Raw genomic sequence first — 17,454 nt, 5'->3', positions numbered from 1 at the left:
TCGTTACTCCAGCTTCTTCTCTTTAGCTGTGACTATAAAATATGATAGTTCTGCCTGAATAGTTTTATATTACTTGAGTGACACTTTAAAATTGCAATTACTCACAGCTACATAGGATGTGTCCTTTTTCCTTGGTTAAATATATAATGTACTTTAAGCGAACAAGATCATTGATCGATATCACAAAATATCGCTAAATTGTTTAATCCAATATTCCTCATTTACATTTCGCACATAGCGCAGTAAACACAAGTACGTAAAACATTTCGAGCCTTGGAATGGGCATTCGGAGACTTCGACTTGTCGGTCGAAGGTATGCGGTCGATGAGGCAAACGGGGTACTGGAGAACTGCAGGAAAAGGTACTGAGAATAGCCCCGCGTTGTAAAATAACCCCGGTGCTGGGTGTAATTGAAGACGAAAGCCTGCACTTATACAAATTTTTTACAAAAGTTGAGAGCACACGCTGAATAACTCGTAAAACGAAGAAAGGGAATACCGTTCTCGACCTCTCCCATAAAGGGGGTTCCACCTAATGAGCCGTGGATACAAAGAACCTCGTTTCAGCTGGCAAGCTCATTCGCTGAAATTTTTTTTAGCCGCGTAAAGTGGGATATATATATATAGGAGGTATTACCTGCGTCCAGTGCAAATCCCGTCGTGAAGAATCTCGCTTAATGATCCACAGGACGAGATATCGTATAGCTCAATCGCGCCGCGATTATATTACTCGTAAGATCAACAGACGTGTAAATTCGCTCAATTAAATTTTTGTGTACCCTCCATGAAATTCAAAGTAGAAGTCGGTGATCTCTATTGGGAAGTTTGCGGGGAAGTGCGACTTGTCTTCCGAAGTTCCCTGCGAGAGAGTAACTCGTTTCATCGACTCCGATTACAAAGTTGCTTAATGCGATTGGCGCAAACAGCGCAATTCTCGACGGGACGTCCCGAGCTCTTTGCAATTTACATTCACTTGTCTCGTTGATAAGGGAATAGAGCTTTCCGTCTTACGTTCGAGGCAATGCGTGCGGCATAATGTCCCTTTGAGAGAAAATCGATGTCGTGGCATAGAGTATAATTACTGTAATTATTGCAACGCGATTAATAACAACGTTCTGGACGTAATTGATAGCGTATAATCGCAAATATTTTAGGCCGAGATGTACGTATACTTAACGAAATTACGCGAAAAGGATCTCGGAGAATTATGCACTTTAACGACGTGATATATTACGTAGATTCTAAGGTCTTAAGGTCAAAAGTTTTCGCGAGAAAGCTATTTAAATAGGTCAAGTCATTAAATAAAAGCTCTCTCCGGCCGACGAAATTGCGATCCATAGTTATACATCATTAAATCCGAACAGAAGCGCGAAAGAAAGAGCAATCTGTTACGTGTGCGAAATTTTCCGCAAAGGAATTCGTAGTTCACGATTATAAAGTATCAAACTGGCCCAGTTAGAAAACTTCCTATTCAATTCAAAACTTCAAAAAAATTTATCAAAGATGGTATAGGAAAAATTATGCCAGTTTAAAAAAATTTGAAAATAATTGGCTTATTTCGTAAATCATGAATTAAGCTTTCAGATTAATGATTGGTAGGGGAGACCGGGGCTATGTGTCCACACTTTACGTCTTTTTCAAGTTTACTAAAAAACTAATAAAGATATTTGGCTAAAATTTTAATGGTATAACTTTTCACAACCTTGCTATTAAAAAAAAACCTAATTAGAATCATTGATCTTTTAACATTTTAAAGAGGCGAATTTTTTAAGTGGACAAGTCAAGCGTAGACAGATAGCCCCATATGCGGGGCTATCTGTCTACATTCGAGGGCCTATCTGTCCACATAATAGAAAACACATTATTTATATTAATTTCTATACTTATTTATAATATTATTTATTATTAATATATAATATTGAAAAAACTGCCTAGTCATTGGAGTCAGAGAAGTAGTAGGCACTTTGTGTAGATTTTTTGACAAGTTTTTTGCGTAGAGCTAACTTTTCTTTATATACGGTGGCATCAAACTGATTTTGAGTCCGTTGCAAAATCAATGTGATAAGTTTCTTTTGTCCCCTCAATTCTTTAATCTTTTTTTTATTTGGGGCCTTTATTTTATCCTCGGCAGCGTTTAAAATAAAAAATACTCAATAATTTAAGACAAACTCATATATTTAACTTGACGTGTATTTTTAAAATAAAAATTTGGTGACGATTCTTGAATCGCAGGATCAAGTAGTTGCTCGTAGGTCACTTTTTTACAGTAGCGAGTGAGAGCCCGAACATTTATTCCAAAGTCTAACGCTGTTTTTACGAAAAGATTCTCGCTCAATTTTTATTCTTTTAATCGCTCTAAATATAATTTTATTGGATATGTCTTATCCGTCTTAAGGAAAGTCTTTCTTTTGTAGTTACGCACCATTATCTATTTATAAAAGAACAATTCGTCATTGAAGTGTGGACACAGTGCCCCATTAAAAATAGGACAGATAGCCCCGACCACGTTTTTCAGTCAATTTTAGATAATGCGTAATTAAGATTTGACGCTTCTCACACCTGATAACTATATATTAATTGATAATATTATGAATTGCTTACTTTAATTTGAGTTAAACTACTGTCGCACAGCAAATTTTTTGACCGTCGAAAAATGTGAATAATTGTTTTCGCTTTTCTTTTAACGTATATACTTAGCGTATGCGAGAGGCATCGCAAGAAAACAAACAACATTTAAAAATCTTACGTAGGGCATTTTTCAACTACTTGTTACAATGGTAAAGACATATGTCTCTTAAAACTTGAGATAGCAGTACTGTGGACACATAGCCCCCGTAGACAGATAGCCCCGGTCTCCCCTATTATTAGGAAATATTCGATTAATGTAGAACTAGTGCGACCTATTCGAATACGAATCGAATTGAATCTCACCCGATTCGATTACGTCTATTTCGACAGATTTATATATAACTTGTTAAGAATTTTAGCACTGTTTCCCTTTACGGGAGAGAAATCATACGTATGTATATGACATATCCGTGTGTATCTCTTGGACTGCAGCCAATTTGCACGATGTAGCATAATTGCAGCGAATTAAACTCGCATTAAAGTCGCCGTTGTAATTAGTATTTACGTTACACTAATTAGAGCAAAGAGATCTGCAGAAATCATTTTTATACGATTCAACACTGATGCATTAGTACATTAGTTATTGCTTTTTTATTTGTAATTGAATGTTACTTTTGGGATCGAATACACATTTGCTATAATCATTGCTAGTTTCCTGATGTAATATATCACGCCCGTAAAGAATGATTCGGAAAGGATGCGTCTCGACGTTAGAAGCTTACTCCACAAATGGTTGATTCAAAGAAAAATACGACAGCGTACGGTAAAGCCGAGATACTTGATGATCAAAGGACTAGCCAATCGTGGAAACATCCGCCGAAGCTGCCGTTTCGTTCGCGGACAAATTATACGGTTTTTCTCTCCGCTCCCAAAGACTAAACGATCGGAATCGACTGATCATTCTGTGCAGAAACTCGAAGTCTGTATATATAGACAACTTCCGGTTCCGCGAAGCATTCTTTCGCAAGTGTGGATTTATATCCGGCTCAGTTCAGTGGTTTTACTATATTAAACTAAATGTGCTCCTGTGTACAAGGAAATATGTTTAATAAAAAATGTGTCAGAAGCTGCTTATTCATCAAAGTCTTTACAAAAAAAAGCACGAAGCTCAAGTACGGAAAGAAATTGAGGAAATGAGAAATTCACACTTTATCTTTAAATATGATGATGACGGTATTCGCCCATCTGTGAATTCACCTTAGAGAGAAAACGAGTTTAAATTTTTGAAACTTATTAAGCGAGAAAAGTGGGGAAAAAGAGATTATTCTGTGTCAACGGCATCCTGTTAAAGTAAGCCGAAATTAAATGGCGAAAGTTAATTTATTTGAACGACCGTTCTAACTGACGTAAGTTTTCTTTGATGAACATGAAGAAGTTTACTAACGCCTATTTTATTAACAAACTAGAGACGAAGCAATTTGTTTCTGGAATTAGTAAATTGCTGAGTTCTAACCGAAAACGTCGCATAGGGTAAATATCTCGGGAGTGCTTTCAAACGGAAATGCGTCTCTCTCAGTCTGATATTGGTATGCTACAAATAACTTCAAATTTACCATTCCGTGAGAGAGTAGAATTTAAACGAGTTGCGTTCCTGCGATTTCTGTATAAAAAAAATAACACAATACGTTATTATATATTTTTATACGTGTAGAACGTTTACAAATTCGCGCGGTGAGAGTCTAATCAACGGGGCTTTGTCGTCGAAATAATTTCGAGTTGTGAGAACATAAAGGTATATCTGAAAATCTGTCGCGCAACGCGATCGTTACGTTGTAAAGGGTTAATTGGTGAATCCGCGATGAATCCGTATATATACTGGAGATATACTGGAGATTGCGCGAGTTCTAAATTTTAATAATTTCAAGAGAAATTATCACGCACACAGAAATTCGATTAATTGACAAATGCAATCCGGACGGTCGCGTTGAATAAATTATAACACAGCCGTGCTCATAGAGCTTGGGTCTTGGTAAATTATGTCTCGTTCGCCCTCTCCGCCCCCCTTTTTCCGCGGTCTTCTTCGCAAGCGTTTCCGACGGTAACAAATAACACCTTCTTCTTCTGGTGTTTCCGAGTTTCTTCTCTGAAATTTATTTCGACGCAGATGAGATGCAGGCCGTCGTGGTGGTTCTTGCGAATTATTCTGCCTCGATTCGTAAGAAGATCGATTCCACCCGCAGCTTCCATCCGTAACGCGGTCGTCGAATAGCGGGGGCGGATTTGACGATCGTCAAGTTAACGAATTCAAATGTAAGGTAAGAAAAGGAAGAGGAGAGCGACAGTTTCCGAAAACAAAAAGACCGGCATTCCTCCCAGCCACGCGACGAGGACCCTTTATTAAACGCAAGAGAGAGAGAGAAAGAGAGAAAGTGCTGCGAGACGGGGACTCGACGCGAGGTGAGGGGTTGGCGAAACGGCCGCATAAATTATGCTTATGAGCCATTTCGTGTGTTCTGTGCCGCCATTTTTAAATTATACTTTTAAATGTAGCTCCCGTAGGGCGCGGTGACCGGGACACCCTTTCTGGTCCATCCCTCGCTCTATCCTTTACGGCGGCTCATACGTATTATCTTCAACCGCACTTGGGAATTGTTTTGTCGAGAATTTGTTCTTCATTTAAGAATGCTATTTTTGTTGAGGCTTTCCGTTTCTATTGTCATACTGAATAAATTTAATTAAGATGCTCTTGTCGCAAAGGTCGTCGATGTTTAATTGTCAAGTGAAACACATTCAATTTGTTTTGTAATTTATTTAAATGCAATAGATAGCAATTAATTTCATAGGTAATTCTTCTAAAAAAATTTTTATTAGACCAAGTATTAAGATTTATCTAATGCATTTTTTTCTAATGTGTCTTTGTACTCCGTTATCCTTAAATTATCTTTAAGTACTAAAAAAGATGTTCTCTTTTATATCGAATAATAATAACAAATATTTGTTCAATTTATTAAATTATTTCATTAAAAAGCAGATCACAAGTAGATGTATTTATATTGAACTGGAAACACGATATCTCTTTCATTCTTCCTTCTGTTTTATTTGATATTGTACAAACGTCTCCTATAAATACAGTTAATATTTTTAAATTTATTTCAATTTATTTCAATCTTTAGACTTTCAGATAAAACAATTTTCAAGTTATTGCCCCTTTAGGATACTAGAAGTGTGTCCTTGCAAAACTCATTGTCATAAAGAACAACAGTGCTTACTGGACTCCGAATAAATCGTGCGACAAAAATCGGCGACATATATCGTCCTGGCTACCAAAGCCAGTTAGTTTCTTCCACGGCGCACGGAAATAACGTTTGTTATCGCAACGAGAGCCAGTGGCCCCACCAAGTAACAGCCGGTGAGACGCTAGCTTGAGATACTACGTATCCACGGCGACGTTAGTTCCCGAGTGTCCTCGGATGGAGTCTTTTTCCCAACTCGGTTAATATCCTTCTTTTTTTGCCCGTTCACTGCTCGCGCGCAGCGTTAAGTTAAAACTATTTTTAAACCGTTTGTCACGTTTATCGTGGCCGAAGACCACAGTGCGGAGGGTGTCCTATTTTATGACAATTATAACGAGCCGTCGTGATACAATGGGCGACTCCAACGATTCGTTGATACATACGTAATTGTCCTGTTATTATCTAGTAGTGAATATGTTGTTTCCTTTAAGTTCTTTTTTGACGGACATGCAATTACCATGGAACACAGTTAGTATTTTCTTTAATTATCTAATTAATCAGTAAAATATTGAGGCCTACTCCAAATATTGATCCTATACTTTTTATGGACTTAACTCAAAATCGAAAATTTTTTAGTTGTATTCTTCTTGGGACGCGACATAGTAATATTTAAAAATGACAATATATATTTAGTAATAACAACTACCTTGGTTTATTAGCTCAATTTACTACTTTCCGTTTTTAAATAATTTCTTTCACCGTTAACATGACTTGTTTGATAACACTCGTGCATAAGACGTGCGAAAATCTTGCGATAGTTTTCACGTAGCCCTAGTTGACCCGGTGTAACGATGATTCTCCCCTAACGGGATGCAAATACTTAAGCTAGACAGATTAATTATTTGCAGCTGGTCCGAGCGCTCGAGGGCACCTCCGTCTCCATAATAACCGGCGCGCCGCGTCGTCATTCTCTTCTCGGCGTACTCTCGAAGGCTTCTTAATAAACTTTGGATCTCCGCGCCGCGTTAGCTAAAATCCTAGATCGATGTAAGCCCCGGGGCCACCGGGCAAGATTACGTATCTCGGCAGAGCGTAAGTGGCTTTCCAACAAAGACCACCCAACCCCTGCCTACGGAGTACGAAATATATTAAGACAACGTGAAGGCATCCGAGGCGTTCGCCCCCGAATTTCCTCGCACAGGGAATGTTATGCGCGCGCGCGCACGCGCGGATATACACCCTTTCTCTCCCCTGTAGAATCTAAATGATACCCGCTCAAAAGCAAATTTTGCTTTTAGCTAACATTAAGTATGGCTGTCCTTATTAATCCAAGTTGATAATAACCATAAACATCTCACTTTTAGAATCGGTGTAACTTTTAATGTAAAATGTTAGATTTTAGCGAGGGGGAAGTAATGGCCATAGAGAATTGTTAATTGTCCGTGTCAGTAAAGTCAGTAATATGACGGCATTAAAAGCACATTTAGTCTCCTGCCGAAATTTTATTTCATATAATATTACTTAAAACGATTTTATACGTGTATCGCATAATCCGTTGAACACTTTACGCGTCCTCAATGCTATTTGGTAAAAAATTATTACGACGCACTGTAAATAATTTTTATATCTCGCGATAAAGTCGCGGCGGTTGCAAAAGCGCAACGGTGAAATATTCGATTAGGCGTCTCTTTCCGAGTCGACATATTCAAAAGGACGACTAAGCAAAAATGGCGCAACTGCTCTCGGAGTAATCCCAATCCTCATTTCCGTGTCATCCCCCAGCCCGCGGACGCTCTCGTGCTTGCAAGGGCGATTAAACCGGTCCCATGGAATCCATTAAATGCATAAGGACAACACTCCCCCCTAGGTGTACCCAAGGGGTACTCGTATTCGCGTTGAATTTTCTTCGTGAGAGGTTTTCTCGGGCGGAGAAGCCATCCTCCACGGGGGAAATGAAATAACCGCGGGCGATACCAGCGCGGAACCATCGCGCGCACTGCACATCGCGATTTCAGATCTTCTTTTCAATTAGAGACATTCGAATCGGACTTGCGAGTGAGCGCGCTGCCTAATCAGTTTCAAAGCGGATAAATTTTTAACTCTCGACGTACGTAGCCCGAAAGTTCCGCCCGGGGCGGGAATCCAAGAGCGTTGTGGTTTCGCCGAGCTCGGCGAAGTAGTGGAAGCGAAGTGAAAGAGGTATGTGATCCACGGTAATGGCCAACGCCTCGCGCGCTTCTCGGAAAAACTTTGGAGTCGAAGGTGAGTTGTCTTCTCTTTCTCACCCCCTTCTTCTTCTTCTTCTTCTTCTTTTCTTCTTCTTCTTCTTCCCCTTCTTTTTCCGCTTGATTTCTTTCCTCGTATGCCTCGTCACGATCCTCTCCGTTCATTTTATCCGATTTTTTCCTCGCGCAACCCTTGCTCGCTTCTGGCCGGCTGAGCTCGCTACTCGTTTCCCTCTTGATCTACTCGCTCACCTTCCTGTTTCTCTCCGAAGCTCTCTCCCCATTTCTATCGAAGCTCTAACGGCTCTTTTATCGTCGGGCCAATCTTTTGTCGCCACTGCGAAGTGCAGTCGTTATAAAGGTGCGTTAAATGCGATATAAAGTACGGACGGTTGTGCTCGACCTTTTTCACCGGGACAACGAGGATCCAAGTTGCAGTTAACGATCCGCGGTCCCTATTACGAAGGGTCGTACTTTGTTACGGATTATTTCTATTTGGGAACGGACATTTCCTGCTTTGATTATAGCTAATTGTAAGTAAATTCTTTATATTAAGAACAATTTCGATTCTTAGCGCTATTCGATATTATGTTGAAGAAACGGTAATATAACATAACTGACAAATGATAAAATTAATAATTATTTATTACATAATTATAATTATTAAAATTGTCAAAATTATTACATTTAATATGAGAAATGTATTATTCACTGTTTTATTTAATTAATGGTTTTAATTATCTCAGTTAATTCCATTTGATGATTTTGAATGCAGCGATTTACCGTTATAATACAATGAATGAACAGGTGTGCATAATGCTCTGGTGGATTTTGCCAATCTCAAAATTGTCCCCTTTGCCTTACCGACGCGGCTCTCGTCGCAATTTGAATTCGAAAATGCGAATCGGGGGAGCGCGCGCGCCCGTAATTACGCTATCAGAATTTTACAGTTGCCTATTGAAACAACGCGGGCACGCTCCAATTAGCTATAAATCCCGCGTGACTCAATTCGATTAATTCGACCGAATTTGCGTAGCCGTTGCCGCGGCCGTTTGCGATCGCGAAAACAATTAAATCAACCTGACGCGCTTCCGTTCCGCGAAACGCGATGTCAGCGACGGTGAATGACGGTGAATGACGGCAATTAACGGCCCGTAAGAGCTGACGACACGGTAATTTGGTTTCGTTGCGGAGGCGGTGCTGCGCACGGCAATCTTTAACAGGCCGTATGCTCTTCGTCGCCGTGCTGATGAAATTATCTCCGGTGTGGCCCAGCGCCGAGGTCCTTTTCCGCCCGTAGCGTAGAAAGAAACGTCGCGTACGCGTCGTCATTTTCTGGCTCCACGAACCGCAAAAAGGCGCATCGGTGACCACACATGGCGCGTGGCCGTCTCGGCACGGCACGGCACGGCCCGGGCCGGCCCCGTGCGGCGCGGCGCTGGACAAATTTCACACAGACGATTCGACGGTGGCGGCGGTTCGTGCTCGCTCGAGCGGAAGCCGAAACGTATTTGCGGAATTACATCCGGAAGCGTTCGCCCTTTCCGATCGACTTTCGATCCTTGTTTTTCTCTCGCCCCACGGGCGCAATCCCTCCCTTGGATTCCTGACCAATCGCGGGATATAATAGGATAAATTTCAGCTGGCGGATCTTCGCGTCGATGTAATCCCGAAGCGATTGCGAACGTCGCGTGACTCGAGTTAATGTCAAGCGATGCGGGCACATGTTATCACATAAGGTTTGCTAAGATTTTTCTTTAGAAAAGCATTAGGAGAAGGCGAATGGAGAGTATCTGATGCACAAACTAATCATTTTTCTTCCCAATGCATTCACTACTATTTATTTCTAACTTTGAAAGTTTTAGCGAAACTATCTTCTGTTTCGATGTTTGGAACGTTGGAAGCATTTTACAGTTGTACAGTTGAGGAACAGAAAGGTTGTCCGGTTGAGTTTCGAAACGCATCCTATTTATATTTAATATCCAGCTACTTACATGTCAACAATTACCAATTCTTTTAACATTTCAATATATTTGACATCTTGTTTGTCTACTCTTATAATAAATCACCGCGCAAGCTGTGTGCATTAGTGCTCATTCACTTCCAAATAGGATGCGTTCCGAAACTCAACCGGACAATCTTTCTGTCCCCCACTGTACACAATTTCTAATTTCAATGTAAAGATGTTCATAATTTCGGTGTAAACATATTTGCAACTTACTTGTGTGTCATAGCAAACAGAGACAGTGATGAGTTTATGAGTTCTCAAATTGAAAATCAACGCGTGGAACACGCAGCTCCACGCGTTTTTATTTGTCTTTCAATTCATGGCAGCGACTAACTTTGCGCTGATGGTACAAGGGGATGTACACACAGCTCGTTCTTGTCGGGAAAATTGTACTCCACGGAAGGATACCGTCGCGGACGAAGGAGATTTCCGTGGAGATTCGGAACAATTCTGATCACGTACACGCGGGCGATACAATCGCAATGATACAAAACGACTCGTAGATGAAAGGATGCTCGAACGGGGACATCGTCTAGGCAGCGACGAGGCTCGAAACAGAATAAAAGTAATATCCGACAAGAGCGAGCGCTCGCCAAAGACTCGCTCGGAGAATTCCTTTTCTCCTCGTTCCGGCTGTGACGAGAGCAACGGGAAACTCGAGGAACAAAGGGAGAACGACGACCGTGACGAGACGAAGACAGAACAATCGGGGCTGAGGCGGAAGGCGATGAGGTCTTCGAATTGTGGACGGAAGTACCCTCTTCATTTCTGCATCCTTTGCATTCCGATTCTCGGGGCAAGGAAAAAAAAACAAGAAAGGAAGAAGAAAATGAAGACAGAGTGGAAAGAAGGTACATCTCCAATACCGTGTCTCGAAGAAATCTTTCGGCCTGTCTACTGCCGCGAATTGTAGCCCGTTCGAGACGGTCGAGGAGATCAGAATGGCGACGTCTTCCGAATGAATCGAAGTACGGCGAGTGAATAAAATGTTTGACTTGCAAGATCATTATCGGATTCGTAATGCCATGCCGGATTAGGTGCCTCGTTTTAATGAGATCTTTCTCGATCTCATCCGATTTTGCCTTCAGCATCCTAAATATTGACATCGAAACTAAATTCAAACGACAAGAAAGAAAAAAAAAGAAATTTTCGCGCGTAAAATTGCGCGGTACGTAAGAACAGGATAAGAGCAGATATTTCGTGTTTATTATTCGAATGTGGACTGAATTTGGACATTTGATTAACGAAGACCAAAGTTTGTGCCCGAATAACAAGCGCCTCGCAAGTTTCCGTTCATTAGTGTCGGTCGTAAACGATAAAAGCGACGCTGGCGGAAGTAATTGGTCAAAATTTGATCCGTGCCATCAAGCCATGTTTCTGCCGCTCGAACTGCAGCTGTTGCTACGAGGTGGAATAAAGGAAAGGGTGGTTAATTTGATAAGGTAATTAGACGTAATGTCTGACAGAATTGCGCGCCAAGTTTGTTAAGGCATCGGTGCTTAAGTCGCAACAGATGTAATAATTACAAATGCTAGCTGATTCGCGCGATCAATAAAGGCGATCGCTTCAAACGTTCCTTTCTATTCGCGCGAAAAGGTTCTGATATCGATTATATCGATTCAGAAGCAAATTTCTTCAGTATATAGAACCAAAATTGTTAATACGTCATCGTTCTCTTGTTTACTTCTTTTTTTTTTGGATCAATTTTTAATAAGGAGATTAAGAGACAAGGCCATCAATTAAGAAAGAAGCGCAATTAGCAGATTGAGACTCACATTATTGAATAAGACATCGAGAACAAAGCGGCTTGAAAGTCTTTTCTCTTAGCGCTGTTTTTACACGGAATGAATTAAATCCGTTACGTTTCGGAATGTAATATCCCTGTAGAAAGAATCTGTGGAAGAACGAGTATTATTACTATTATTATTCTTTATTACTCTTAAAATGTCGACGATGATATTATGAGACGTTCAAGATTTTGCATTATTTAACATTTTACGTAAATCATGATCTGGACAATGTTTATTGTAATTGATAATATTTTAGAAAAAATTATCATGCCATTATTATTCTTGTGCAAATGATAAAAACTCCATTAAAAATCAAATAAAAGAGTTATTAAAAAATTCGCCAGAGATGGATACTCCAATTACAGATGTTTGTATATGTTTAATCTGTGAGCTTAAATGTCGAGGAAATATCAATGACGTTCTACAAACGTAACATGATGAAGTGACAGCGGAAAATGGTTTAAAAAATTTGAACAAATAATAACCTAGCCGCTGATGACCGATGAAGATCAATTCGTACTTGTCATCGAATAGCTTTCAAAATTTACATTGGAAAATGAATGAACATATTGCAGTTGATCGGTGAAGATTGATTTTATTAAAGCTCGCTGCCAAGCGCCATGTATGGAAAATATTTGCAAAGATGTATAATTTAGTGCTATTAGAGGAGGAAAAGGAATATAATTACATTCGCATAGGTTAGAGAATTATAATAAGTGTATCGGATTTTCGTGATAGCTTCAACTCGATGTAAATTTATTTGGACAATTAACGATAATACTTACATCTGTACGAATTTAAATTTAATCGACTATGTTATACGTGCGCGAGCGCAAAATTGTACGTCCCGTTTAAAAATATTTAACAATAGCAATAAAACATGAGAAGAACTAAGCACAGCAAGAGATAAAGTTGTGAAAGATAACAAACGTTTTATGCTGAAACTGTTCGCAGAGTGAGCGGAGTTTATAGAAGCATTTGAAAATATGGTGCACTTTCAGAAGCAAACACGCTCATTTCGAAAATATCAGTAGTATCAGATAGAAATAAAGGAAAATTTTCTTAGGATACTGTTCTCACGGCGATCTTACTTCTTTCCCAGAAGCAAAGCTCGATTGTGAGAAAGTACGGTACGCCTTTATAAAACACAATGATTTTATCAAGGTAAAATAAATATGATAGAACTAAACAGTAGTGCGCTAAATTGTTGAGTATAAAAATCTCTGTCCTAAAAGCGACGTGCCCAAAAAGGGAGATAAATCGCGTCATCGACGTACCGAACGTTGTATTTTTCCAATAAGAGAGAACGCGGGTTTAGAACGCGTTCGCAGAAACGGAAGCTGCGTCACGGAGGTAAAGTATCTGCGAGAAGATGGCGAGGCAGGCGAGTATATCTCGGATATGTCTGCATTCCGGTGCACGTTCGCCACGATTTGTTCTATCTCGACTTTCTTCTTCCTCCGTCTCTCTCTCTCTCTCTCTCTTTCTCTCTCTCACCGAAGAATTCTCACGTATCCGTTCGCCTTTTCGTGGCACGACGCAATCGTGTGGAAAAGCAGCGGTCCAGCGGAGAGCAAATATTCAGTCGAGAGAATTTGTCTCATCGGAAACAACCCAGTTCTACAACGCGAGAATAGCATGTTGTTTCGCGAAAATTCTCAGAACACAGGGTGTATTTCGCTCGAGGAGCTAAAAACTATAAGACATGTCTATGAAATTTCTTCAATCTGCAATGCACGAAGATAAATGTTATGTTAAAGGCTCAGAATAAGAAGAATAAGCAAATGTCTTAAGGTGTTTTTAGTATGTGCGAGAATCTTTAAAAAATTTATATAAATTGTGTAATAACGACAAAGGTGAACGAGAATAAAGACTCAATTATATTATAAATTAATCACCTCTCACTTGCCGCCGTCTTCAACAGATCGCGAGTTATCCGATGGGCTCCGCCCTTCGGGGATTTCAAAAGAATGAAATGTAAGAGTGATTTATTATTTTAAAAGTATTTTTACGCCATTTATTAATTACTCTTTTAATTAGGAATCTCTTAAACTTTCGATATACATGTACAAATTTCTTCATCTATTTATAAAAGTATTAAATATGTGTTAAATATTTTTAAAAATCCAAGCAATCACCATTTTATAAAAGTATTGATGAAAGAAATGAAAAAAAATTAGTTAAATATATCATAGTATTCACTTTTTATAGGATTTAAACATTTTTAAAACGCGAGTGATTATTGTACCGTGTACCTAATTGTTTGCAGCATGATAAAAAACATGTTTGATTTTTCAGCATGTAGATCGTTTTTGCTTGATTCAAACTTAGTTAGTCAATCTAGATACACATACGCGCACACACAACTTTTAAAATTTGTTCAAATATGAAAACCGGGAATGGTTTTTTAATATCTCGAATAGTTTTGGAAGTCCTCCTCGCCCGTTACGTTTTTTTACATCATCGAATGCATACGTCACTCCGTTCGGGTCTAAAAACTCGTTCACTGACTCACTTCCACTCACTTTAATTTACTAACTTCTCTATACTAACTTCTCTAATTGTCACGTAGCAGTCGCTCTTATGTACCAGAATTGTACTTTCTCTGAAGCGTGAAATTATAACTTTAATCCGACTGAGCTACCAATTCTGTTTACTTGCCGTTACTTTACGTAAAATCATGATAATCGTCGTACGCAGCAATTTTACAAAAAAAATACTTGATTTTAATGATAACAGAAAAGAGAGTCGTTTAAAATGATTCACGTTGAAGGACTGCAAGAGGACCATCAGCCTATCTCCTAACTATGAGCATTACGAGGCGCTCGCGACCTACTTCGACAAAGTAAAACCAAACTTTAGTGAGCTCGTCTATATAACAAGGCCGATATCAAAACTGTTATTCCATAAGAGTCACCCCCCCCTTCCCCCGGCAAAATGGCATACGTCCAAGATTCTGTGAATCAGAGCAAAACATTCGCATTGCACTCTTTTCCAGTTTTCCGGACGTACAATATACTTCGGTCCGTTTAAGAGGAGCGCAAACAGATATGATCAATTAAATGTTATTTATGGCCTGTGTAGAGGAAGGATTTAAACCATTCTTTATTCGTTCATAAAGTTTGGCGCGAGTAATAGCCGCGATATCTTTAAGCACTCTCAGTACCTAACGCGAATGGGGTACGGCGAATCGCAGTAGTAATATCGAGGAATGCATCGGCGAGTGAAAGCATCGATTACAATCCCGACGTGATCTAACTCGCGAGCCGAACTTGACTGTAACGATGTCGTTCGTGCCGATCGTAGAGCGGCTGCGAACGACCGCCCATTCTCCAAGAAACGCAGGTATCCCGCGTCCTCTTTCCCGGATCAGCGGATCTCGGAACTTCGTGAAGCCAAGCCGGAGGAGGCGCGTAGAGGGTCGGAAGGCTCCAATGACTCCTTTAACGACTCTTCGCAAGCTCAACTTAGTGGGAACTTAACCGTTTTACGTCTCTCCTTCTTGGCGCAATACGGAAGAGCGAACATTATCCTTTCCCCGTCGCTATGTATACCCTACATCCTCCAGCAATATAAACTGAAGCTGATAGAACCGCTAAGTGCTGCAGAACCTTCATCAAAGATCATCCTCTTCTACGTAGAGTGTTGTTTAAAGTAAAGAGGACCGCCTTCGAAATGAACACTAGCCGAAGAAACACGTTTCCCCCCTTCCCCCGCGCCCGCCGTTGCTTTCGTATCAACGGGCGAAAGAGCAATGGAAGATTCACTTCAATGGTTCTTCCGTTCGAAGATTAGAAGCCGATGGAGAACGCGCTTCGCCGGCCGCGGCGCGGTAATCGGCGAGGCATCCAAATCACTCGGGGAAACTCATCCTTCCCCTTCTTGCCGAACTTAAACACTGTACAATGAAACTTACCCCCCACTATCAGCAGCAAGTGAAGCAGACCACATCGCATTTTTTTATACTTCCGGCGAAAGTCTTTATCCATCCTGCTGTGAAGAATCCTCCGTGTGTCACTGTAACGCGCGCGCGTCTCACGCTTCTTGTCTACATATATCCCCGCTCGCTGATCGGTACCACGGCGTTTCCGTTTCCGCGGTTTTCCATAAAAAAAGAAAAGGAGGGACCTACTCGCGCGTACGGGAACGCGAAGACGCGCGGACGCGCGACAACATCGGGCGAACGCGAGATCGGGAGAGTTCGCGGGTAAGTGACGAGTTTCTCTGGTATCGTTCGCGCGTCGATCAGCCGGAAACCGCGAAAGCGCTCGAAATCGGCAAGACTGTGGCGGCACGGCGGCGCGGGTACCACGCGGCCGCGATAGGTCCTGACTTGCAACTGACGAGGGATGCTGCCGAAGAGTTTGCGCCAGCTTCGCGCCCGCGCACAGAATCCTTATTCCCCTTCGCCCCCTAACCGGCCACAGTCAGTTAGTCAGTCTCTCTCTCCCGTCCCGTATCTCCGTTTATCCCGCGTTCTTCCGTCCACGTTCTCGCTCGTAGCTCCCTGCCCCCTCGTTCTCGGCTCACCGTCTACCTTCTCTTTCGGCGATATCAATCCGTCCCTTCCCGCCCCCCCCCTCTCTCTCTCTCTTCCACTCTCTCTCTCTCACCCTCTTATTCCCGCCCACGCACTCACACGAGAAACTTCTTTCTCTTTTATGCAGCCCTCTATCGCTGTAGTTGTCTTCTGACTCACTCACTATTACAGTTTTTCCGTCACTCGCTCCGTCCTGCCCGCGTGTGGCGTGTCGCCGTCTCCTCTCTTCCTTCTCCCTTTCGCGCGCGGTAAACGATCGTGCTCCCATCCATCCTCAGGATTTCTCTCTATCCCACCTATCCAGCTCTACCTCCACCCCCTCCCCTCCCCTCCCCTCCCCCCGGTCGCCCCGTTTATCTGTCTTCCATCCCCTACCGCGATCGCTCCCACCATCTCCACCACATATCTAACCTCGCGCGCATCCTTTCGGCGGCTGTATCTCAAACACTAAAGAGTTTCTTAGGAAATTGAATTGAATGCCACCCTTCCCCTCGTTTCTGTCTCTTCGACGGCGTCCCCTTCCTCCCCCTTTCTCTACCCTCCCGCCACGTTCTTCGCCGCGCGCTCTGTCTTTTCCACCGTTCCCGCCCTCTCTTCCGTTACTTTCGGGGGTGACCTCGTCTCCCATCGTCCCTTCTCGTTGCTTTCTCTCTCTCTCTCTCTCTCTTTCTTTTTATCTCTTTCTATTTTTGTCTTTTCCACGTACTGTCTCGTTTACCCTCGCGCTCGGTGTCCGTCTTCGTCTCCGTCGTCATCCTCTTCCCAAGAGTTCCCGCGAAACTGATTGTCTCGCCGTTAAGCGGCAATTTATATGTTAACAGGCTCGAATCGGTCGAGAGTCATGCATACGCTTAAGGAATGGGATTTCGTAGGAGAGGCTTAAATAACGACGAAGATGACGGCGTAAATGTACAAAAACAAATTCTTTATGCCCGATGTTTTACTTGCCATTCAGCTTTCGTTACAATATTGAAGCTCCCGATTACCCCGAAGTATCGCGTTATGCTCTCGCGATGCTGTAGGGTGGAAAATATTAATCTCAAGATTTTATGTTATTCGATTATTAATTTCTCTATTTTAATCCCTTTATC

At 41.5% G+C, this 17,454-nt stretch overlaps 1 protein-coding gene across 2 annotated transcripts in view; it reads right to left on the bottom strand.

Annotated features, from left to right (window-relative positions):
• Positions 1 to 16,167, bottom strand: part of LOC139779566 (cell adhesion molecule 2) — a 104,451-nt gene extending 88,284 nt beyond the window's left edge. For both annotated transcript variants that reach the window (XM_071717966.1, XM_071717965.1), the window contains exon 1: positions 15,740 to 16,167. In XM_071717966.1, coding sequence (XP_071574067.1) covers positions 15,740 to 15,812 — 73 coding nt within the window. In that variant the 5' untranslated portion in view covers positions 15,813 to 16,167. The remainder of the gene's footprint in view (positions 1 to 15,739) is intronic.
• Between the last annotated feature and the right edge of the window lie 1,287 nt (positions 16,168 to 17,454).

The sequence above is a fragment of the Temnothorax nylanderi genome, unplaced genomic scaffold (assembly GCF_030848795.1).
Source record: "Temnothorax nylanderi isolate EJ_2023f unplaced genomic scaffold, tnyl_v1.0 TNYL_tig0232_pilon, whole genome shotgun sequence".
In the NCBI taxonomy this organism is placed as follows: Eukaryota; Metazoa; Arthropoda; class Insecta; order Hymenoptera; family Formicidae; genus Temnothorax; species Temnothorax nylanderi.
This window is presented reverse-complemented; position numbering and strand designations above follow the sequence as displayed.